This window comes from Haemaphysalis longicornis, unplaced genomic scaffold, assembly GCF_048455015.1.
Source record: "Haemaphysalis longicornis isolate Haplotype H1 unplaced genomic scaffold, Haemaphysalis longicornis Haplotype H1 scaffold_2, whole genome shotgun sequence".
Taxonomy (NCBI): Eukaryota; Metazoa; Arthropoda; class Arachnida; order Ixodida; family Ixodidae; genus Haemaphysalis; species Haemaphysalis longicornis.
The window spans coordinates 57,782,138-57,808,281 of record NW_027526295.1 but is presented as its reverse complement, the minus strand read 5'-3'; the positions used below and the strand labels follow the sequence as shown (position 1 = coordinate 57,808,281).

The window sequence follows — 26,144 nt, the reverse complement described above, 5'->3', positions numbered from 1 at the left end:
TCTTTAAGCGCATTATCATGCTCACATAGAGAAAAGAGCCTCTCTGGCCTATGTGGAATTTCTTAAACGTCAGGACTCAGTAGGATACTTTACACAATTTGAGACACCCGTTGGAAAATAAGCGAACACGCTTGTATTAGCGGAGCTGGTCAAGCTTTATCTGCGAAGCACTATACCTCTAACCAGCCAAGGAACCTCCCAGGCTACTACTGCCTACACAAACCTACATTCCAGGCTACCATTGGCTACTGGCTACGCCCTGGCTTCACAAATAAACTGCTGGCCCCGCCAGGGATCGAACCTGGGCACGCGTTGAGAAGAGGAGCGAGAGCCTGTCGTCTTGCCGACTAAGCTGCTCCAAGAGGTGTCGAAGGAGGAGACAGACGGTCATTTGGATTCAGAGTCCGGGAATGGGGAGGGCACGCTTTGGCGGCGATGCTGGAAACAAGAGTGAGGGGGACGCAGTGAGAGAGATGACGAGACTCTGTGTCGTCTTCGTCGTAATCCTTCAAAAGACAACAAAATTGCCCGCCACGAACGGCGCGCTCCAAACAGCGGAGTTAGGTGCCGGCACATGCGACATGAAAGCAAGCAAAAGAGAAGAAAACTCCCGCGAGCCCTGTTCAGACAGGGGGCGCGCGACTGTTGTGAAAGCGGACAAGTTGAATAACGTTCGGCAAACCTACGTTAAATTCATCAAGAGAGGAGAGAGACAGGGAGGCGAAGAGCGTGATGGACAGTAGCAATGAGCGGATGCCACGTGTGTGAATTGAAGTGACGCCGCATGGGTAATGATTGTGGGGGCCGTTGATAGTTCGCAGTACAAGCACCTTCAAAGCGTGGATAGGAGCCAATTTTTGTTCAGTCTGGGGGGATCGTTAACCGAAAAAAGATGATCGGTGAATTGGAGAGGGGGGAAATTCTAGGTCAAGATGTGTGAGGAGAAGTGGCGTGGAGGAAACAAGCCCACCAGCAGGTATTGGGAGGGCCCGTCTAACGAAAAAAAAATGCCTCTCGTGGCCGCAATTGAAGACCACGGCGTATTTACTGACCCCTCACTAGACGTAATCGCTATATGCATTTCCAATAGCTGCGAGAAAAGGCAAACAATTTCTTCGTAACATGACCGTTGAGCCAACTCCGGATATACCAGCCGCCAACCCCAGACTCGACGGCATATTTCGGCTGTTTGGCTCAAGCAGTAGAACAGTTAATGAATGACGTTACACTTTGACAATGGTCTCAATATCTTGCAGCAACCTTAATAACGGCAGTATAGTCATTTTAGACGAAAAGAGATGGCGTAACTATAGCTGGCCACAATGCCGTGACACCTAAAACTACAGAAAGGGCTAAACTTCCGAAAATGGTATTTTTGAGGTGCACTACTTTATCGTTTGTAAACTTCTGTAATCGACCAAGGTAAAAACTGCACTCTGAGCCAGCAGTTCCTGCTATGTTCAGGCTGCCATAAAGACGCTCAAACTTGAGGGTTTGGCGAAAAAGTATCCAGCTATAGAGCACTGATACATGTGTAGCAATTGCAGCCCTATTCGAGGAGCGCCTCCTCAGTGCTTGTTTTTTCTACGTAGGGGTACCCTAAGGCTTCCTTTTTTGTCTTTCATAAATGGGTAAGTCCCATATACTTTGCTCCTTAGTTTTGTACTGGGGATACAGTCCTTTTGACGTTTGCTGCACCGAGCTCTCCTCGTCAGGGCTTTGTTTGGGTACTCTGCGCTGGCCAAGAAAGATATCGTGGCTGCGCGTTCTAGACAGCGCAATTACGTGCGTCGCTGATGCAGAAGCGAACTGGGCTTGACCGCGAGAGAAAGGGATTCGGAAACGGGCGAATGCTTTCCCATGTAGCAACCCGAGATGCCTTTTTCCCAAGGTCACACGCAGCAAGCGATTTTACACCGCGGCATAGCGTGTTGGGACCGTGGTGGTCGAAGATATCAAATGTTTGTGTTTGTGATGGGTTAGGTGCTGCAAAAGAAAAAGGAAAAACCATCGCTGGCCGAATATTTCCAATATCTACATTAAGGACTACATAAAAAGTTGAACTGCAATAATCGTTTGGGGCATCCTAAACAATGTCGACAAGAAACTGGAGACCTTATTAGGCTTCCCAACTACCCAGCGGTAATACATTGTGATAATGCAGTGAAACAAACGAAATTTATTGGCACGATTTGTAAGACGCTGCGGTGAGCCTGGCTCCTAATTTAAGCGCCCTAAACAGTGTTAAACAGCACTAGGTTTTAAGGAATACTGTTGTGATTTTGAGATATGCTTTTTTAGGCTTTCATTATTTTGCGATCTGCTTTCATTTACTACCTTCTAAGGCGTTGCGCTGCTGAGCACGAGGTCGCGGGTTCGATTTCCGGCCGTGGCGGCTGCTTTTCTGATGGAGGCGAAAAGCAAACACGCCCGTGTGTACGAGATTTCGGCGCAGTTAAAGATCCCCAGTTGGTCAAAATTAATCCGGAGCCCTCCAATACGGCGCGCCTCATCGACTGCGTTACGTCGGCGCGTTAAATCCTACAATGAATCATTTATTACCGTAGCCAATGCGCTATTTAAACACGCCAATCTACACAGTAACCTATGGGCCCACATTACTGCATGCCCCCCCCCCCCCCCCCAAGCAAAATTACTCGGGGCACTTAAGTGTGTTTATGTGCTCCGAATGGAAAAGTCCGGCGATACTTACTGGCAATTTCTGTAGTGATACATGAAGTTCTGTCTCTTTCATCTCTTTAGTTTCTCTTTTGGGGGAACTGCTTCGATCTACTCCTTTTGTGGCGCACCATGTTTGCGGCATTTTGTTGTTCGTTGTTCCTCATACAGCGCAAGACACGCAGTATTATGCATCTTTTGCATTTTCAATACAGAGTTCTGTGAATTTTGGGAAGCGGGAACAGTAGCCCCTGAAAGCTCCTGATCCGTAGCCAATCCCCTCAATGGGCATGCTTTTGCGATACAAAAGGCCATCTGCTGCATAATTATCAATGGTAAACCATTTTTTCCCAGGCTACATGGCGCAACTGAGCTTTCATTGAAGCGAGCGCTTCAATTAAATTAAGATTTGAATCGATTACGACCCCACCAGACCAGTTGTCGGTCAGCGAAATGCGCGATTCCTATTGAGACAAAAACACACCTCCAAGCGATCACAGAGCTTCCTAAAGGTCGCTACCTCATTAAAGGAGTCAAAATTATCCCTTTTCACTTTCCCCCTTGTTATAAAGCCTCGTTCCAAACAAACGTTCATCCATAGAAGTGCCTGAAACGCAATGATTTTTCTTTCACTGACATGAAACATCGTAACGCTGGAGCTAGCAACGAACAAGTTCAGAAGTATCAAGCAGCGCAACATTTCAGGCAACAGATTCAAAGTAGTCGTTGAGGCTTTTACCTTCCAACCTCTTGTGAAGACATCCTGCCCGAGGCGCCGATTTATTGCACCTACGAAAAAATTATCGACAAACTTGGGATGACCCGAGGCGGATTTGACTAGTGCCGACACTTGAACAATCCACGATTAGCAACCTGAGCTTATGAGTTTTTATCTGTACATTGCGATAGTGTGTCCCTTAGCAAAAAAAGGCCATACTTCAAATGTATTTCTAACTCATTTAATACATGTATTAATTCTGTATTTATTTTGCATTATTTTGTCCGCATTCGAAATACATTACCAGTGCATTAAAAATACAGCAAAAGTACATTTCACGAATGCATTTTAAGTACGCCCGGAATATATGGTAAATATATTCTCATCATATTCAAAATGAATTTAAAATGCAATCTTGAATATGTCTACATGCATTGAATGTGTGCTTAAAATACATTGGAAACATATTTACCTTCACGAACCTGGGAATGCAGCCTTTAATAAGTGCATTGAAAATGCATTTTAAATGTATTCATGCCAAATCAAGAGTGTGCTAGAAGTGCACTTAAAATATTATATCAAATACATTTGAAGTGCATTAAAATGCACTCAAAGTGCAGTTGCAATAGTATTTTAAATGTATTTAAATCTCATTAAAAGTGCATTAAAGTGCTAAACTTAAAATGCATTTAGAATGCATTACTGAATGTATTGCTTCCTTCAAGCATGCAACAAGCCATGCAGAATAACCCACACAAGAAACTCAAAATTCTCGAGGTCCCAGACGAAGCACAACTTTGTTTATTCAGCGATAGAAGCTGGCGCCTGTGTGGCGGCACTTCCTCTTTTCTTTAAAGCTGTAGCCGCATTGTTGCATTTGCGGCGCAGGTAGCTACGGACGTCAGACTCCGTCACGTTGGAGAATGTCTCCAGCACATGGACTGAAAAAGAACAAAACAGATTTAAGGGCAGTCCTATACAAGGTTTAAGAGGCTGCAATTTTACATGTGCAATCGTTGAAGTATGATCAAAGGAATGTCCATAAAAAAATGGTTTGAAAGCGTTCAGCATTAGCCAAGTTGTTGTTCACTGAAAAGTGCTACATATATAGCCTAGGGCTGTTGCTCTTTTTTTTTGTGTGCCTCAAAGCACTGTAGGTGCTATGAGGTGACCAGCTCAAAGCAGGAACACCTAGAAAGCTGTCAAGGCCCTTATACTGCGAGATACATGCAGCCACTGGCTCCACTCGGCACGTCGCACTTTCTTTTAGCAGCCATCGTGAATGCTCCACGTACTGTTAGTTGCATTGCTCATTGTGTCCACTGTGCTAGGTTTCGCACATCAGTTTTTGAAAAAGGGAACTGAGCATTTGGACTAGATAGTGCACTCCAAAACACAACATGCTCGCCCAATAATTTTTCAAGACTTCCATTAACTATTAGAAGCTCACTAGCATTTCTTGCATGTGGCGCTGCTAAGGCAAACAGGTCCATCCTCGTTCAATTCGCCTAGAGAAGGCTCAGCATCACTGGAATTATTTGGTCCCCGCTTTAACAAGCCGTGCCAACAACAAACCCTTGCACAATTTCTCACCGCACTACCATCCCCTTATGCAAGTTTAAGTTGGTATTCACCATAGTTCTGCTCTGGTAATCAGCAACAAGTTTGTGCTGTTGTGGCACATGTCAATTCGTGTGTGCACGCAGCCCCCTGGCATGGCAGATGCAGTGGCTGCACGCAAAGTGTTTCTGCTTAGAGAAGACACTGCATGCTTTTCTTAATTATCCATCCTTGTAAAGAATGTGCTATATCTACAAACTCAGCTAAGCTTGTGCAAAGGATGGTGGAGATGACATTCGTCCTACAAAGATACACCGTGCCTGAGATTCGCTCACACGGGCGGCCACCCAACCCATCGGAACAACTAGGAGGGTCCCCCAGAACCAAACACGTGGTTGGCTGCAGCATTCGATGGGACCTGCCTAGAGAAGGGCAGGTCAAGGATTCGCACGCAAACAGCGGTGCCATCGACTTCAGTGCCAGTTGCATCACAGAGGCTGCATGACAAATAGCTACATCAATGCTAGTTTGAACGTTGACGTCATGAGCGACACGCCCGAGAGGAGGTATGGGCACTAAAGAAGAAGAGTGTGAAGGAAAGGTTCCACAAGCAAGAGTTGAATGAGCAGGACGGAGAGGAGGAAGAAGGCCAGGCTACATTCCTCGAACGACACACAGTTTTCTCGGACCCTGGGCAGAGCCGAGCGACACATCAGGCCGGCGAATAAGATCCAGGCTGTGTTCCCGGACAGAGAACCCGCAGCAACGCACTGTCGGCGGTTCCAGGCGACATCAAGGACCAGGCAACAAGAACCAGTTGAGTTGCTGGCGTGGGACGCCTGGCCCGGGCACTCACAGCAGTTCTGGCATGCACCGGGGACTCTGCACTGCTTACTCCTGTCAGCAATGACTGATTCCGCAATGAGCAGGCCCCACTGGACATGACTCGCACCAGCTCCGCGTGCAACCGACAGAAACAGCTGATGACATAAGAGGCATCCTGGCACAAGACAACAGCAGGCAAGGTTGTGTGCAAACATTTTATCAGGACCGTTCAGGCACACTGGGCAGGCTAGTGATTTGGTGACTCGTGTAAATGTCATCCCCATAAATACAATGCTTCTCCAGATCTGTTTAACAGTTTCTCCGGATCTATTATCTGCTTAGCTGGATTGAAAGTGACAGGAAAAAATGGATCCTAGTAGGCTCGCCAAAATGTCACATCGATCAAGTAAGTGGATTACAATGAAAACATTGCACAGTGGGCACGCTAGTGATTTGGTGACTCGTGTAAATGTCATCCCCATAAATACAATGTTTTCATTGTAATCCACTTACTTGATCAATGTGACATTTTGGCGAGCCTACTAGGATCCATTTTTTCCTGTCACTTTCAAACCAGCTAAGCAGATAATAGATCCGGAGAAACTGTTAAACAGATCTGGAGAAGCATTGTATTTATGGGGATGACATTTACACGAGTCACCAAATCACTAGCCTGCCCACTGTGCCTGAACGTTCTTGATAAAATGTTTGCACACAACCTTGCCTGCTGTTGTATTGTGCCAGGATGCCTCTTATGTCATTAGCTGTTTCTGTCGGTTGCACGCGGAGCTGGTGCGAGTCATGTCCAGTGGGGCCTGCTCATTGCGGAATCAGTCATTGATGACAGGAGTAAGCAGTGCAGAGTCCCCGGTGCATGCCAGAACTGCTGTGAGTGCCCGGGCCAGGCGTCCCACGCCAGCAGCTCAACTGGTTCTCGTTGCCTGGTGCTTGATGTCGCCTGGAACCGCCGACAGTGCGGTGCTGCGGGTTCTCTGTCCGGGAACACAGCCTGGATCTTGTTCGCCTGCCCGATGTGTCGCTCGGCTCTGCCCAGGGTCCGAGAAAACTGGGTGTCGTTCGAGGAATGTAGCCTGGCCTTCTTGTTCCTCGCCGTCCTCCTCATTCAACTTTTGCTTGTGGAACTTTTCCTTCACACTCTACTTCTTTAGTGCCCATACCTCCTCTCGGGAGTGTCGCTCATGACAGGCAACACGTGACAGCTAAACAATGAAAGAAAAATCTATTTTTCATGTTTATACAACGCCTGCATTATGCAGAGGGGCAATATTTGCGATATTTTGTCGTGAACACATACTCAACCGCACGGTGTGAAATCACAGTATTGAAAACCCATTTATTGCCCTTTTAAAGTAAGCTGCTGGACAGATACATGCCGAGTCATTTCACGACTTAGAAAGTTAAATTATGATGTATACATACAACACAGTTCCTTAGTGCTAAATACTTGCCCAAAAAATACCGCTTAAAATTTTGCTAAATGTATTTTTTAAGGCATAGCTACATATACAGTGGGCACCACTTGTGCTAGCATGCCCTGAAACATTTTCTTGCTTGCCACAGATTTAGATGTGGTTATCAAGGTAAATCTCTTGTGAATGAGTGATAAAATGCTGATTTCTTAAACCCAAGCTTGTTTTAATATGATTTTTTTATTGTGGCTCTAGACGTTATCATTTTTCTTGGGCTAAAAGGCACACCATAGCAGAGGGCTATAATTTACTTTAAAGCATCCCTAGATCTTTAACAAACTCTCAGATTCAGCCCCCCACAATCTAGTTTTTTTTGCTAAAAAAAACAAAAAACAGCTGCCACAATGTCATGCTCAGCATGACACCCAGTGGGTACAAATAAGTACCCAAAGCAAGTGAGCTGCAACAATCATGTTATTTGGCAACAGTGCTACATGTAAGATTATTCAGTGAAGTGACTACTTGCAGTGTGCAAACAGCCTCACCAATAATATCGTCCAGTGTTTCCTTATCTAAAGCGGTTTTGCCGCCGCCGCTCAGTGACCCCTTCAGGCAGCACCTGCCCAGGGTATCGTTTCCGAAAACCATCTGGGCCAGCTCTTGGGTGTATAGCGGCGGCGTGTTGCTCAGCCTGAGCAGGCGTATCGTTGGGATCCGGGTTGTGCCAAACTGGACCTGCGACAGGAAGAAAGCAGACAAGCCAGTTCACCAAGTTATACTTTGATGACCTAGACACAGCACCTTTGTTTCAAAGTATCGATAAGCAGCCACCAATAAGCTGGATTTTGGTGTGTTCTTAAACTAGTTCTATTACATTTGGTACCTTGCACAGAAGCTCATACACAGGGCTCCCTTCCTTCATGTGAAACGTGAACATATACTATGAGTTAGCGAAACATGAACAACCTTCCAGCAGGCACTGCAGACTACTATACCATGCATTTTTGGCAAATTCGGTGCAAATGACCGGCACTTTTCTTGCACAAACCAGTGAATATTGTGTTAAGAAAGCATACATTCCTGCTTATGAAGTGTTCTCCAATACTATAGTTTGGGTACGTGCTACTTTGAGGGCATGCCCCTTGATAGGCTTCAGAGTACGCATACAGCATGGAGAGTAGGGGCACACCTTTCTAATAGCAACGTGACTACTGCTTGAATGGTAATTTCTTTACTCATTGACTATTTGGCACATGCATACCTGCCAGGTTCGCCGGGATGTCATTAGGGAGATCTAATGGGGGGGGGGGTCACAAGTAACATAGTGAAATATTTTACATGCGTTTTTAATTGATTGAAGAATGATTGTGGGGTTTAACGCGCCGATGCAACGCAAGACAATGAGGCGCGTCGTAGTGGAGGGCTCCGGAATAAGTTTGACCACCTGCAGGGAATCTTTAACATGCGCCGAAATCTCGTACACATGGGCGTTCTTGCTTTTCACCTCCATCAGAAAAGCGGCCGCCGCGGCCGCGAATCGAACCTGCGTCATCGTGCTCAGCAGCACGCCTTAGCCACGGAGCCACCACAGCGGGTCCAGCCACAAGTCTAAACAAGGCAGTATCGGCCAACAATAAAACCTGTTTCCTTTGTCTTTAACTGGTACATCGGAAGCATACATGCGGTAGTCTACGTTTCCAGCTAGCTTTTGTGTGCGCGAGTTAAGTTGTTTGCTTCCCCGTTCAAACATTAAAAGGGTTGTTTATTATATAAACACAATTATTGAAGGAACTTCTAGTGTTCGGAAGTTAGGGTCAACTCATTTTTCCTTCACCAAGCACAATAATACCAAGCGAGGAACAGTGACACTGCGCATCCTAAAACCACTTATATGTAATTCGATTGCTTACGTGCAATGAATAATTCTGTTAGCAGTTTAGTCACTTCAATATCCTCACCTATGGCTTGCATTCAACATTATGTTAGCAGTTACAGCACTAGGTGAATTGAAATTTTTGAAAGGTAGACCAGAATTCTGGACTGCACATACAAACCAGTTTTTAAGCTGCATTTTAAAGCAAAGCTTTCTATCTCTATTAGCCAACGATTCCTTCGTGGCGTGCGGGACAACAAACTCCTAACGCGGATGAGGATGGGAGGGCAGTTTTCACTCCCCGATGGCGCAGCAATAGGGCATCATCACCCAACCGTTCCCCGCACACAGCTGCCTGCTTGCACCGGTGGGCGCATTGCAGGGTCGGTTTCATCGGCTGTTTTAGTGACGGTAGTTTTTGGCCTGTCCTGGTGTGCTTCGCGTCAATTGCGTGCTTCCTTTGCACAGCTTGATTAACTTGTTCGACAGCACCTACTGGGTAACCCGGACCCGATAGAATTAAGTGCTGACATGGCAAGGATACGTTAAGGATTGGTTTGCAGGGCGTGAAAAGGAGATGTGGAGACCACATACAGACATCTGGCCGCTAAACAACTACCTTTTGCGCATTGCTTGCACGAATGGAACTGTGTTTTTAAAAAGGTGAATACCAATTCGGTTGTTTTTTAGAGGTATTGCAAAAGGCGAAAGTAGAAACTGGTTCTGATAAATAGTGATTATAAAAGTTCACTGAGCTTTCTCGCAATTCTCAAACTTACTGAAGTAACTAGTTTAAATGGGTATAAATGGGAATCCCTAAGCTCACATGTCGTATTGTTTTGGTGTTCGCGCTTGTGACCCGCCGCGGTGGCTCAGTGGCTAAGGCGTTGCGCTGCTCAGCACGAGGTCGCGGGTTCGATTCCCGACCACGGCGGCCACTTTTCTGATGGAGGCGAAAAGCAAAAACGCCCGTGTGTACGAGATTTCGGCGCACGATAAAGATCCCCAGGTGGTCAAAATTAATCCGGAGCCCTCCACTACGGTGCGCCTCATCGCCTGCGTTGCGTCGGCGCGTTAAACCTCAACAAGCAATCAATGTTCGCGCTTGTGTCACGCCGTGGTGTTGCCCCGAGCTAGCACATCAGGATGGCTAGGTTCTGCTGTCTCAACCTTCGAAAGACGCTCCTCCATTCTGCCGACTCACAACTGGGCTACAGCAGCGGCAGCGTTCACCGCTCCATCCCGGCCGTGGCCGACGCTGCTGCTGTGCTCGGATGGTGCACCCTCGAATTCCAGGTAACGGCTGGCAGAATCTCTGGTTTCACTCTTTGTAGAGCCACATGTGTGAATTCAAGTGACGTCACATGGGCAATTGCTGTGGGTGTCGTTTAAAGCTTTGCTTTCCAACCACCTTCACAGCATGGACTGGAGCCAATTTTTTTCACATGCACTCTATTTTTTACTCCTGTGCACTTCTGTGGCTCCCACAAGTTATAATCACACATAAAAAAGTTTTTTTTTCTTTTTCGAGTGGCTTGATGCCATCTTACACAACAGAGGTAAAATTCTGAAAATATTCAGCAAAAGAATGCAAGATCCAGCAAGAAAACTATGTGCAAGGTCAGAGTTCTGTTACAGTTGTTGCCAAAATAATCAGAGCAGTCACACCGCCAGGGCACATGGACAGAAAACTGTCAATGGCAACTGATAAAGGACGTTATTTTTGAATTACATGGTTAACAGCTGTACAAAGCGCACCCACACAAAGGGCGTGTAACTCTCGAATGTTTTGCTGCCAACTGATAGCGTCCAAGGTCTGTTGAGATGCACCTCAAAATCAGTATTTGAAAGACACTGATTAAAATTTAAAGCAATGAGTTGATAAAATATTCCACATTTATGTTCCTGAAATGTTGTTCAAGCAGATAACATTAAGCTAAAGCAAATAAATTTTCTGTTCCTGGCCCTTTCAGACATTTATGCATAAGCATCAGTCTCTTCCAACTTGCTTTAGCTGTCGAACTTGGATATAATTAAGCATCCCAGGACTTTTTATTTAAACTATCCCACACACTGTAAATTTGTTTCTGTTAAGAGAAAATATGCCTCGGCTAGTATCACAGATTTGGTGTCCAGACTTACACATGCGCCACCACTCCCAGCTGCGACATTCTCTCCCAGAGGCCGATTCACCATGCACGATTTTATGTCCGCAAAGAGTGCAGGCATCCCTAAAAAGCCGAGAGAGAAAACAAGTACATACAGATGTGTGTATATAACAGGTGCATAGCTGCAGTGCACAGGTCAATTTTTCTGAGAGGTGGCTAGTGCAAGAACTCTGCAACACAGACTGCATGTTTAAGGTAATACCCATGCCATACGTACACGAAAAATGACATTAAGTGCTTAATGCCTTAAAGGGGCCCTACAACAGTTACAATCGACTGCTAGCAATGTATTTTGGGGTAAAGTCTATTGTCCCAGCAATCTCCTCCCGCAAGAATTATTGAAATCCGTTCACTATCACCGAAACTACGCGCAATGAGAAATCGCACATAATCGTTCCCTCCCAACTAGACCACGGACAAAGCGACAAAAGCTGCGCGCTCTCTCCCGGAGAGGGGGGCGGCTCGCGGCGTTCTCTTCGCAGCCTTCGATATATCACAGGCCGGGGAGTTTTCTCATTTTCTCCGCAACGTGGAGGCGCCTATTTCCGGTCTGGTGCCACAAAAAAGCAGGCATGGTTGCCTGCTCGCAAGCAAGCGCTCGGGCTGGTAGGGCGTTTTTGATGCAATAAACGTTTGTAGTCGATTGGTCCCGTTGAAAAGGAAGTATTCAGCTCGTTACTCAAACTCCGTGCACACTCAAAACACAAGAGAAACGGCAGAACTGTGCCTACAGGTTAAGACATAGAAGAGGTTCGTACACAGCGATGACGACGGCGGAAATGGGAGAAATTAGCCAGAAGTTGACCAGTGACAGCCGATCGGGCAGCCATGGAGTCTATGACGTCGCCCAGGCCATGCCAGGGGGGCATGGCCTGAAGGGTGCAAGAACTGGAGAGAGTGCGGTTGGTTTTTCCACGTCTTTCACAGCGATTTGCGCACTCACTGCTTCACGTGCACGTGTATATTTGGCTTAGGTATTCCTGGCAGTGTAATCTAAACGTTGCGCAGGTTTACTTGCACTGCTCAGAGTGTTGCAGGGTCCCTTTAAGTTTTAATGCCATTAACTCACTGCTACACGCAAAAATCTAATGCCATTTTCGGTTTAAGGAGTTCCGCACAACTCATTCGCCTTCATGAATGCCTTAAATCTGCCTACTCTCGAACACGATGGGCATCAAATGAAACCAACAAAACTCTCAGCACCAGAGAGTTGTCACAGAAATGTAGTTAACCCTTTGAGGGTCACGGGCGTACATGTACGGCATCGGCAAACACTTTCAAAACAGTCAATGACGTACATATACGGCAATACTTGTATCTTTAAAAAGCGTGTCTTTTTCGCCAACTTCTCTTGCTTGGCATGTGCTGCCACACTCCGGAAATACGTCAAATTTTTTTCTTGCACCGATGGCTCTTCTTTTTATTTTTTATGATTTACCTCAGTGGCGCGCCGGCTATTGCTTGCGCATCCGCTAACAAGGGGGCGCGCTGGATGTCGCCCACCGGGCACCTCTCGCTTCTTGCGCCTACCACAGACCAAGGTCACCTGCGAAACTGATGAGGCTCTTTTCTCCTTTTTATTTTTATTTTAGGGGCGGTGCGCCATCTATTGCTCCAGCATCCGGCCCCACGCGCAGCGGCTGGTTTTGGTATCGTCCTCCGGGTGCTTCCCGCTTTTTGCGCCCGCTAAACTGATGTCTATCTGATTTTGATTCACTGAAAAGGTGCCAGCTTGTTGCTCTCTCGTTTTTATTTAGAATTTTTCTTGTGTTACTCATCAATAAACCACATATATGTAACGACAGAAACGATTTTTTTGTCACTTCACTATGGTCACCCTAAAAAAATTACGATAATTTTTTCTTGAAATAGGTTCACCCGAAAAATTTAAATCAGAAGTAAAAAAAAATCGACCCTGGGGGAGTCGCATTTGGCAAAAAAATTCAACCCTCAAAGGGTTTAACTTCGAAATAAGACGCTTTTTTGTGCACTTTTGGTGGGGAAGTTCTCATAAGGATAAAGTTCACTAAAATAGCAGCAAAAGGCAAAACATCGTGTTAGTCGTCGTTTTGAATTTTTCAGATTTGGCTACCGTTGGCAGGCAACCACAGTTGCTGAAGCGACTTTTAGAAACGGCTCACACCATTTTTTAGAAAACACTATTTCTCATGACATTACAAAAAACAATTTTAACCCTTGTAAATATTTTTCTCTACTTTAAAAGCTTCTAAAATATTGGTGCATTTCTTTGTTGATTATCATGCCGAATACTTTGAATTTTTGCATGCAGCACGATCTGCCCAAATAATGTAATTCGGTACTTTAAGGCCTTAAACACTGAATATCATTTTCATGTACGTGTGGCACGGGTATAACTCAGCCACATAGCCTGATTGTTTTCAAAATACAGCTCGCATTGATGTCAAACCGCAGCTATCTTTTGAACGAAAAACAGGGCCTAGAGCTATATGCTAGGCTGTAAAAGACTAGTTTTCCTTCAAAGGTTTTGTCAGTGCTGGTTGAGACTTTCTGAAAGGTGAAGTGCACCATGGGCCATAAGACAGCTGCCCTAAGTGCAAAACCCAGTAGTTGTCCTTTATGTGTAAAAAATGGTGCGCCATCAGAAGAATGCAGTCAACAGGCACAGAAAGTTAGCTATTTCCTCCTATCACAAGTTTGCTTGACTGTGCCCCCGTATGCTAAAAGGAAAAACAAGACACCGCTAGTTTGAAGTGAGCATTCTACATCTACAAGTTCTGTAACTACAGGTGACCATGCTGCCGTTGCGAGGTTTACATTCACCTGACGGGCCACTGTTTAAATAAACAATTAAGGCAGCAACGGCAGCAAAGGCAGCAACACCGTATGGCACATGCACACAAGGCATGTGAGCCGCATCTGAACCAAACAAAACTGCTAACAGAAGCCAATAGATAGCAGAACTGAACTAGGCTGTAAAGCCCTACTGCTCCTTTTCGAATGTGAGCACTAGGGACACCTGAGACATGCCTGAAGGCACATGCCACACTATGGGTGAGAGACCAAAGTAGGTATCCTAGAGGCTCCAAACATGGAGGTGAAAGGAAAATGGTAGACAAGCGCTGTAAATTGTTACATAATTTCTGTGAAGCTGCCTGCTTGGCAGGTGGACACTACTTAGGCTGGGAGCATGCGGGAAGGCTAGCAGGTGAGGCAGGGAAAGAGAGAGCAACAGGAAAATGGCCGTCAGAAGCCATTATCAGCTAACGCGACAGGAAATGCTCAACAGAAGGTGTTGCTAGAGGTGACAATTTTTGATTCATACCTTCTAGAAGTGGGTACAGAGAATCCACTGCAAACAGGGCTTTGGATTCGGCTTCGAAAGCCCTGCTCTCAGCTGCCTCAACCCGTGCTTCCAAAATCTCCAAGCGCGAGTCGTCCACGCCAACAGCCTTGGCATCGGCTTCTGCTGCCATGGCTTCGGAATCAATGGCCCTGGCCTCGGCTTCAGTGGCCCTGGCCTCGGCATCACCGGCCCTGGCCTCGGCGTCACCGGCCCTGGCCTCGGCGTCAGCAGCCCTGGCCTCGGCCTCAGCGGCCCTGGCCTCCGCCTCAGCGGCCCTGGCCTCCGCCTCAGCGGCCCTGGCCTCAGCCTCAGCGGCCCTGGGCTCAGCCTCCGCAACCCTGGCGTCGGCTTGTGTTGTGGTCTTGACTTCGGTGCTGTAGGCTTTGCCTACCACAGCTCGTGCCTCAGCCGTGGTTGCTGCAGCCTCAGGGTCATTTTCCAGGTCCCGGGTACTCTGGAAGCAAGCAAAGGCTTTGAATGGCCAAGACATAGCCAGCCCTATCATGCCTTCTTCAAAACACGGAAGTCCCGATTTTAAAAGGTGCTTTCCACAAAACCACTGATAGACGGCCATACCTCGAATTTTCCCTCCAGAACAGGTTTGATCACAATGAGGCTATTTATCAGACAACTCTTTTCGTGTCCTGAAATCTTGTTAGACATTTCAAGCAGGGGAAGTAAGAGAATTTCGCTGACAACCATGCCCATTAATGTCGCCTCCTTTTTGACTCTTGTGCACTGTGAAGATTTTATTTTTTGAGCCATCGCAACTTTCTGTAACTTCCTGCTAATAGCAACATTATGATCAAAATTTACCTGTTGATGTGTGCTTAGTTTGCTGAGTATTACATACTGCTACCTCACCCGTTTTCTTTTTTGTTCCCGTTATAACTGCACTGGATCAGTGCTGAGAAGGTTTTAGGGGTATTTTTATTAGTTTTTTGGATTTTGCTTTTTTTTTTACTGCTCACAGAAGCCACCAAAACTAATACAATGATAACAACTGTTGAGCAGCAATATCGACAGCTTAGCTCAACGAATTCACCACTGGAAGTGATTCATGTAAAATATGAATATAGCGTTCAATCACAGAGGTTGCCACCTGTTCTGGTGTCTCTTTATCGTTTTTGTTTCGCCCAAGGGCAATGCACTAGGCAGAACAGCAAGCACAGCTTTTGTGCGCACAACTGAACAAATGCAGGAACACTGGTAAAGAAGTGTCGGTTTTATTTTCAGTGCAAAGGGGGCGCGGCAATGTAGCAGGAAGAATACAGCAGCCACCTTTTTCAAGGTTACTTCCACGCATTGTAAACACCTTTTTCAATGAGGACGTTGTTGATATCAAACCATGAATTTGTTAGGACAATTTCCTCAAAGCCTGAGCATGTTTTTTTTTCTGAGGTAAGCATGTGTTGGTTCAAAAGTGCAGGGGTGGGAAAATGAACTAACCTGCGTTAACGCTTCTATTTTTCCCAGTTTTTTTGTCAGGCAACGCCTTGCTTCAAGCAGTTGCTCTAACCTGAATTGAAATGGTGTAAGACCCCTTGTGTACAGAGCTTGTGCTTCTTCCGGATAATTCGGGAGAGTTGGCAGGTATGCACTTGTCTCATCCATGCGCTATTCTTATGTTTCGAAATCATGTATCGACCAGTCAGCTTTCCCATTCACTGGCCTCCATGGCAGCAATGCTGAACTAGCAATGACTTTGGTAAAAACTGATGTGACAAAGCAGGAACTTTGTTTTATGTATGAGGTTTGTTTTTGTTGGCAAACAAATCCCTTTGTCTCTGTCACAAAAACCATTTAAAGGGGTCATGAAGAAAAATAAAACTGTTTAATATAAAAGAGCTAGGCTTCAGTACCTCAGCCAGCTCCATTCCAGCCCCGAAAAGTTTTAACTAGAACGAAAAACGAAACTAGAGGCCTCACAACAATTGCCCGGTCATGTGCATTAGCGAAGGGTTAGTTGAGCGGGCACTAGCAGCACAAACAACATTTTGTGGCATCATAGAAAAGTTGCCTGAAAGCTGCTAGAAAATTTCTACTGATGCACATGTTTGCTTTCATATCCCCATTATTTGTTTGAAGTTTGCTCTAAAATTCGTATTATTGTCACAACGGCAAAGCAGTCTTCCTTATGAACCAAACTGGCATTTTGTCTTCATGACCACTCTAAGATATCAGCAATGTCACTTGAAGAGAATGCACGGCTATTTCACTTCAATATTTTGCAAAAGGGAATAACCCTCCCCCATTTATTTGTGGGCAAAAACAGGGTTTTGCAATAATCAGAACGTTAGCAATTAAACCATATGCAACATCAAACACTTAGTGCGCTGAAGTACCTTCAGCAAAGCAGCATAACATCCTTATAAATGCGCACCAGTACCTTTTCGTTGGCCTCCTGCCTGAGTCGCTGCAGAACCCGGTCCTCCAATGCCACTGCCTTTCGTTTCCGGGCCTTTAGTGATGCAAAAAGAAACACAGTGAGAACATACTTTGTGAAACAAAACTATTGAATTCCCTCCTAGTTTACCAAAGTAACAAAAAAACTTTAATGCTAGAAAACTTTCTTGCAATCTTTAAAGGAGACTGGCAATATAACTTCTAGCATTGAATATATGAGGCCATCGTGCTGAAAAGTGCCAACCCGAGAAAACTCCACACAGGTTGTTTTGACATTAAAAATGAAAGGGTGTGATGGATAAGCAAAAATGCTGAGAGCAGAGGCACTAATTCAAGATTTCTGTACTTAACATACACCAGGGATATGAGGTGCACCATGTAGAGAAGGGTTCAAAATTTGTTTTATTGTGTCGCAAAAATATCTGCTGTGACCAGGAATTCAGCAAGAGCTAAGTTGCCAAAAGGAGAGGGAAGTAAAAAGGTGCAATTTTGTATAAATAATTATGTGTACCAAGATGCAAAAATCCGGCCATTGTTGGCAACAGAGCATCCCAAAAACTACTGCAACTAAAAAAGATAAAGGGCCACATTCAAACCGAGGTACATAACATTCAAACCCAGGTACATGCGGTGAGAGTAAAGTGATTTAAAGGGCTACTGAAGCACTTTTAAAACTAGGCAAAACTCTACTTTTTACAATTATTACATTGGTCAGTTTGTGCCTGTAAAGTTTTTTTGGTCATTTTTAGCTTGGGGACAGCGGTATTCGTCGTTAAAGTTGACCCTACGCCTCGCCCACTGCTTCCTGCCGCATCGCCGGAAGATCGAGAAACTGAGAGGCAGCGACCGGAAGTAGCGTCATATTCGGAAGACGGCCAGTGACGTGCGCCGCCGCTTCGCTGTGTCCCAGTTTACTGGGCAACTTTCCGAATTAAGCAGGCGTGTAATCTGCACTTTATTAATCATGATTGTCTTAAGTTGCTTCGCGTCGATTTTTTAACCGTAATGCTACTGTGTGATTCCCTAAAGCGACTCGTAGATACCAGAGATTTCCTTCCCGAGCACCCGTGGCTACCACATTGCCTTCACGAGTAGTCGCGGGTCCGGCCGTGTCGTCGGCTGCTCTGTGCTTCACACGCGAAGCGACGGGCTCAAGCAAATACGGAGGTACCCCAAGTCTCTGATCCATTATTATAAGGGAATTAGAAAATTTGTGGGACCACAGCGCTCTGGGCTTCCCGAACTCCTTGCTCGTTTTCCCGATCAACGTTGTTGGCTGTGATGACAGCTTAGCTGAATAGCTAGATTTTAAGAAGAAATCAAGCGAGCTGAAAGAATGAAGCGTTTTCTGCGCGCAGAAGCGCTCCGCACACTCGCCGGTCGTGCATGCCCGTACGGCGCACGAAACGGCTCGCACCACACATGCCGCGGCAGCGACCGCTCTTCGCTGCCGTCCAGAATCAAGGCCGTCGCGAAAAGCAAGGTAAACTTGCAAGAGAGGATGATAGTGAGGTGAAAAATTGTGCTAGGGATTGTCATCCAAGGTGATTTCGAAAGAGGGGATCGAATTCGTATCGCGATGCGGAGCGCCGACAGGTCGCTGAGGCTCGTCGACAGGCCTGCCCGAGTAAGAGATGCGGCGAGAGGCCGATGGATGGCGTTACCTGCGCGCAAGAATGAGCACAGCCCCGATCGCTAGAATGACTATCAACGTAGGAATAACGTTTCACATGCGAGAAAGGGGATGATAATGTGGTGAAAAACTGTGTTTCATTTCATTTCATTTCATTTCATTTATTATACCCTTAAGGGCCCGGAGGCATTACATAAGGGGGGGGGGATAACAGGGTTTGCAGGAGTACAATTGAACGAACAAAGAAGGTGAACAAGAAGGCAGGAAAATACAAACAAAGAATACCTTAAGTAAAAATTACAAAAAAATGTACAAAGGTAACAGTGAATTCAGCAAACAGAATTCAAAAAGAAAAAAGCAGTTGAAGCATCAATAGGACCATCAAGACAGAACAGTAGAATTACATCGTTAATGCATTATGCGAACGTCTTTTCAAGCTTATCTCTAAATTGCTTGTTATTGGTGCATGTGACGATGTCGGCGGGTAAAGCGTTCCATAGAGTAATAGCGTTAGGAAAAAATGACGAAGCAAATGCTGATGTTCCGCCGGCTATCGTAGCTAATGGGCAAGTGTGATTTAAGCGGGGTGATATTCTGTGAGGCGGCATTAGTAGCGTGTGTCTTGATTCTGGTCGATAAAAGAAATTATGAAGGAGGCATAGGCGAGCAATAACGCGGCGTGACTCAAGGGTCGGAAGGGAGAGAGATAAGGGCAGTGACGCTGACATGACTTGAATATTGCGAGGTGATAAAGCGTGCAGCGCGGTTTTGAATGGATTCGAGCTGTACAGTTAGGTATGATTGTGATGGATGCCAGATGGCCGATGCATATTCCAGCTTCGGCCTTACGAATGTTAGATAGGCTAGTCTTTTTATTTCTTGAGAAGCAAGTTTAAGGTTACGGCGAAGATATCCGAGGGTACGTGAGGCCTCCGAGCAAATGGTGTCGATATGCGTTGACCAAGAAAGCGGTGACGTCATGTGAACCCCGAGGTATTTATATGATAGGACTGAGCTGATCGGTATATTGTTGACGTGATAGGTGTATTGAGATATGGCACGTTTCCGAGAAAATGAGAGTGATTTGCATTTTGTTAGGTTTAATGGCATGTGCCATTTTGTACACCATAATGAAATGCTGTCTAAGTTTGATTGCAGGTTAGAATGATCGTCGGCGGCGTGAATGGTTTGGTACAATACACAGTCATCTGCAAAGAGCCTTAGGTTTGTTGTAATGTTAGTAGGTAGGTCATTTATGTATATTAAGAAGAGCAGAGGCGATCGGCTTGCACCCTGCGGGACACCGGACGATACGCTGGTTAGACAAGATTTGTGCTCATTAGCCGAAGTGAATTGCGTGCGTCCTTTTAGGAAGTGTTCGATCCATGATATCAGGTTAGAAGGGATGTTTAGTGATGATAGCTTAGCAAGTAGGTGGTTGTGGCTGACACGATCGAATGCTTTAGAAAAATCCAAGAAAATTGCGTCTACTTGATGGTTATTGTCCATATCCTGTAGTATATCATGTATGAATTCGGCGAGCTGAGTATGACATGAGAACCGTTTACGAAAGCCATGTTGGTGCGGATAAAAAAATGTAATTGATTCTAGGTAGGTCATTAAGCTAGAGGTGATTATGTGTTCGAGTAGTTTGGAAGGTATACCGGTTAGGGAAATTGGGCGGTAGTTTGTAATTAGTGAGCGAATACCGGATTTAAATAATGGTACTATCTGAGCAACCTTCCAATCGTCCGGAACGCAACCTGAGTGCAATGACTGGGTGAATATTAGATGTAGAATCAGGCTGGAATAATACTCAGTGTTTTTTAGAATCTTGCTGTTAATATGGTCGCAGCCTGATGATGATGATAGCTTAAGGTTACGGATGAGGTTGGATATTCCCTCCGGGCTGATCTGTATATCGGGAAACGTGGTGGAAGAAAAGGAGCGTGGTAATGTTATGGTGTCGGAATTACATGTAAAAACGGAGGCAAAATAGTTGTTAAGAACTGTTGCGCATTCATTGTTTTCTATCGGCTCCCCATTAAGGCTAGTGAGTTCAAGTTGGACAGTCCGGGATTTGGGAGAGAGTAATCGCCAAAATTTGCTAGGATTTGTTTTGAGGATGGACAGTAAATCACCGGAAAAAAATTTGTTCTTTGCTTCCGTTATTGCTTTAACGTACTGTTTAGCGCACGCATGGTACTTTTCCCATGTGGCTGGGTTGCTACTGTGATTAGCTGATTTGTAAAGACGCTTTTTTCGGCTAAGAATTGATTTGAGCTGTCGGTTAAACCACTGGTTGTTTGAATCAGATGTCACGGTTAGCGTTGGGATGTATTTGGTTTGTAATCTAAGAAGTTCATTTTTATACAGTTCCCAGTTCGCGTTTACGGTGCGGGTTAAATGTGAGCCTTGGAATTGTACGTAGAAACTGCCTAGTTCATCATTTATAGCTTCATAGTTCCCTCTTTTGTAATCAGTTATATGTTAAGGATAGTCATTCGAAATTGTAGAGATAGCGGCGACCAACTATCTCCCTTGGTGCTAAAGCTAAAGTTCCCAACAACACCGCCGATCCGTGCAACCTGAGCCGGCTGGAGCTGTTGGGGAAGGCGTTCTAAGGCTCGTCCGGGACCAGCGTGCTGCGCTTGGGTTCCTCTACCTTTTGCGGGGTGACCAACGTTCAACTCCCCTATTCTAAAACATGCGTATGTGCAGCAATGCCACGTTCCACTGACCGGCCAAGCAGCGACCCGGCACCAGCACCTCTGCGCGACGTGGCGACCGGCGCCGGCCGCACTGCCTGCGCACATCGCAGGCCGCTGCACAGAGCTTGTTGCCGCCTGTCCAAATGTAGAAACAACGTTCCACATTGGAGGATGGGGATGATGGTGGGTTGAAAAATTGTGCTAGGAATTGTGGCTAGTGCTGGTAGTGGAAGCGGCGAACCAATATCTCCGCAACTTCCCTGCACCCGAGAAACAAGTCGGCCATGAGTCGTTGGGGGAGAACCCCTTTCTAAAGCTCGCCGCAAGCGAACCTGTTTTGTTTATACTTCCCTCAGGCTCTCCTATTCTAAGGAAAGATTGTGTGAGCCCTCCATTCACCAGAGGACCTTCTAGCCCGTATCTGAATGGGGACAGAATGATATCTTCAGGCCGTGCGGTCCCCGCAGCGCCGGCACTTCCGAATATGACGTCATCTGCCGCCAGCCAATCGCGAAAGGCAGCCAGGGCTCTCACCGTGCACTCGAGCAGGGGTCATTTGTTTTGGCGAAAAAAGATGGTTTGGGTGTATTTACACATAAAATAAACATGTTTTTAGAATTCAGCATCAGGAAAACCATAATGTAATGCCCCCAACAAAATTTTTTTGAAAAGCTCTTCACCAGTCCTTTAAGCACTCCACCTACACCAGAACATGAAACACACCTGAGGTACCTGCTCGCATGCTTTGAACGCCAGGCACTATGGTTTCCCCTAATGATACTTAACTGCTACATGACATGTGGGTCATGCTGGTTCCATGAGGCTACCAAATGCCGATTCATAGCCCTTAACCATGGAGTTCCATGCATACCCATACACCCAGCCACTCAAAGGCCAATGACGTTCACGGCGAATTTGCACGGTTCAAAGTTGGTGTGACATTAAGATACCCATCTACGATTCCCACATATTCACTCATGCGGACTGGAAAGTGAGGATGACAGCTGCCATCAGAGGCAGAGTGAAGTGCCGGCAGCAATTTTTTTGCCACAGAACCAGCATTGTCCTCTCTACAAAGACTGCTCATTCTATCTACCGAAAGCACCATGGCTAACAAGTTTCCGCTAAATCCGTGACATAAGGGATCTTCAAAGTTCTACCCCCATGCAAGCTATCGTTAGCTTCCAGGCTTTTCTTTGCATGTCTTCATGTACGGACTGTCGAGGCCTTGAGAAAAAAATTCATTGTCCATGCAGAGTTACACTTAACTCAAAAAAGGAATAAAAACAGTAAATGAAAAAGAAAAAAATCCTATGCAGCTCTCGTGCACCGTACGTTAAGAACAGCAAGGTAGGTACTTGCCCTGGCAGTCTTCGTCGTCCTTGAATCGTCCCGTGTTTCTTGAAGCATCCTGTCCAGGAGCTTTTCAAGTTCGCTCCGAACCGCTAACAAGAACGCATGACACATATTAGTGAATACACTGCAAAAATTTATGTTTATGCCTGTCTTGGGCTACTTTCTTAAAAGTAATGGTGAATGTACAGTGTACAGCCTACTTGCAAAGTACACGATATCTGAGCGTCGACAATGTCTGTCGCAACAAGACTGCCTTCAAGGTATTCCGGAATTAGCGCAAAAGTATGGATACATACTGCATGCACTTCGTTCCATATAAACAGAACCGCACCTTTTCAGTAACAAGCACCTAACGACAGCAGAGCAAGGTACAAGCTTAGCAGTACGATTATCTAGGCAACCACCACCGCTTCATCGCTTATCGCGTTTTCTCGAGACATCAGTTTGCACAGCAGGGCGTGCTGTTGGCTGTTCTTGCGTTCTTATAATAGTCTGTGGGATAAACTTCGCAGCTGCGAGTAGCGTTGTCCTGTTTGCGTGTTCCCTGTGCCTCACTTTCGAGCAGTTTTTTTTCCGTCATTAATAAGCCACATGTAACAAAACCGCCAATAAATCGCATGTGTTGTTGATAAAAAAATCGTAACAAACAGGGAAAACAGCATCACGTTAATGCAAGAACGCGGTGTTATGAATTAGGTACTTACTACAGCGACGGGGCCTGTCGCTTTAAAATCTGCACTACAGTGATGGGGACTAACTCTAGCTCAATCTGGACGGATCTCCGACGCCCGCTTCACAATATTTCAGCGAGAGCAGTCGGTCTTGATTTTTACCTAACCAGCCGAACCGCTTCCGCTCACTGACTAGCCAGAGTCACGGTTAATTATTAATCACTGGTAATAATTAGAGGAGATCGGGTGTAACGTCGGCCGTGGCTCCAGCGAGCGGGAGCGGCTCGGCCGCTTGAGTAAATAACCAAGACCGACTGCTCTCATTGCGTGAATTTTAAAGCGGCCGTGAGGTTTTGATATTACAAAGCGCTAACTACGGACACACACAAAAAAAAAAGTGCGAGAACCGAACCAGGGACTTTAACGTCCGTAGTCAGCGCCGGAACCACTACACCAAATCCCGGAACGAGATAAGGCAGCTAATCGGCTTGTTTTGAGTTGGCGTTCAGTTGATTGATTGTGGGGTTTATCGCGCCGACGCAACGCAGCCGATGAGGCGCGCCGAGTGGAGGGCTCCGGAGTAATTTTGACCACCTGTGGATCTTTACCGTGCGCCGAAATCTCGTACACACGGGCGTTTTTGCTTTTCGCCTCCATCAGAAAAGCGGCCGCCGCGGCCGGGAATCGAACCCGCGGCCTCGTGCTCAGCAGCGCAACGCCTTAGCCACTGAGCCACCGCGGCGGGTTTGGCGTTCAGTCTTGAGGGGGCCCCGTCACTGTAGTGCAGATTATAAGCGATGGGCCCCGTCACTGTAGTCAGTCCCTATGAATTAAAGAAAAATGATTGCATCACTAAGGTATCACATGGCCTACAAACGCGTTTATGCGGCTAGAACTGGGGGAATGTCCTTAAATTTCGCATCTGGTCGATCATCATGCAAAGGAATGAATGACCAGCCTCGACGCACTCATTTATTTTTATTCAACAGCCAGTGCACATGACGATATCGAAGAAACGAACACGTGCGTTTGTGTCGCTTGCGGCCGTTTGTCCTCGTTCGAGTTGTACAGTTGAATAAACAACGATCTAGACGCTTGTACAAAGCAGTAGGGACAGCATATACAAGTTTTGGAAGTGTCAGCTAACAGGACTGGCATAAAATAGTACTTACGACTTAACTTCACAAGCTGGGCTGGTAGGAGGCTTGTCGTTCCGGTGGCTCTTTTATTTTTGTCCTCATCGGGCCAATTCACTTTAACCCAGTTGCGCTTCTGGGTTGGCCCCGTGAATTCGGGCCAGGTCTTCGAGTTGTGCTTCCTAATGGGGTCAAAATCTTTTATAAGTGTAACCGACTCCACGGCAAAGCTTTCATCGGGGAATCTGAAGAGCCCGTACTTGTCCATTTTGAGGGAAAATGGAGTCAGTACCACAGAGGATTTGTACCGGCCGGTTTATTGTCGTGGCTGGGGTTGGATTGGATTGCGTTGACTGCTGCGCACGCTGCAACGCCGTGCAGGGGCTCGCAAGCCGCTGCTTACGGCTGCAAAATCGCCGACTTGTTCCTCTCCCTGGCTAAAACAGTCAGCTTCGAGCCTATAAGCCTATAATGTAAATTAAAAACATTTCTTCGGGACTATATATATAAAGAAACTTGTTTGAGTAAGTCCTGTCCACGCAGTGCAAGACAAGAAGTTTCTGTGGAGTTTCTGCGGACACATCAGTGAATGGCTGCCTAAGCGCTCGGTTAAATTTCTGCTCCTAATAATCTGTTCTTCGTAAGATTACGTTGGTATAATTATCGCGTGTTTTGAGGCGGGGAAGTTATGGAAGAGCTCCTGTAGGGGAAGGCGTAGCCGCGGCTTTTCTACGAAACTTCTTAAGGCAGCATTTAGTTTTGAAACTCGAACGGGTCCTCACTTGCATTCTAGGCAATTTTAGCGGTAGAAAACAGTGCTCGGGATCCTAGTTACAGCTGAGGCACCCGTATTTACGCCAAAACATATGCATAACACCCCCCCCCTCTTTTTTTTATTTTTCTTAGTGGCTCTTCATTTCTAGCCATGGTCGTTATGATCATGTATGCTTCCACTTCAGTGATTGCTATGCTCTTGTGAGTGCGCTAAGGCTCGTTTCCCTTTATGTATGTGGCTACGCTGGAGATACCAATCCACATAACTGACACGGCCTTCTCGACAAAATCAGAGAGGCTTTTGTTTGAAATACCCACCCACGCGAAAATAACTACACACAATTTTGACACGTGTGCAAATGTACTCTTAATGCCTAAAACTATATACGCAAGAGTACAAAACGACGTGGTACTATGCCGTCGTTGAACCAGTATGTATGCCTACGCTCGAACATACAAAATTCTTATCATTGAAAAACACAACTACATTTTTTTTTATTCCACGGCATTCACACGAACCACTTTTTCTCTCTTTCTAGAGTATGGGAACGGGTTGTACCTTCGGGTAAGTCTAATTCTTACAACCTTGGCGCTGCTGTGAGGCTTTTTGATCTTTAAGTGAACGCTTCATAAATTAAATGCTAACGGGCCGCAACGTCGATCGTTACCATGCGACCTCTTGCTTACATAAAGTTACAGGCGGGAAAATACACACGTAGAAGAAAAACTACGCGACTTGCTAGTTGAGCCGAGAAATAACCCGGCCTCTTTTACGTAGGTGGTGCTTCTCCACGGAAGCTATTGCACCTTTATCGCTATACTGTGCGTGCATATTTGGGGAATATACGTGTCCTGGTTAATCAAGGTGACATTTTCGCC

General features: G+C 46.0%; 1 protein-coding gene across 1 annotated transcript; it reads right to left on the bottom strand.

The window, feature by feature from the left end:
- Nucleotides 1-4,198: 4,198 nt before the first annotated feature.
- LOC144167986 (uncharacterized) lies at nt 4,199-24,759 on the bottom strand. Its single transcript, XM_077697091.1, has 6 exons — nt 24,610-24,759; nt 16,968-17,039; nt 14,558-15,032; nt 11,228-11,316; nt 7,758-7,947; nt 4,199-4,338 (listed from the first exon to the last, which is right to left on the bottom strand). The coding sequence occupies exons 1-6, from the start codon at nt 24,757-24,759 to the stop codon at nt 4,199-4,201; spliced, it is 1,116 nt and encodes a 371-aa protein (XP_077553217.1).
- Nucleotides 24,760-26,144: the final 1,385 nt, after the last annotated feature.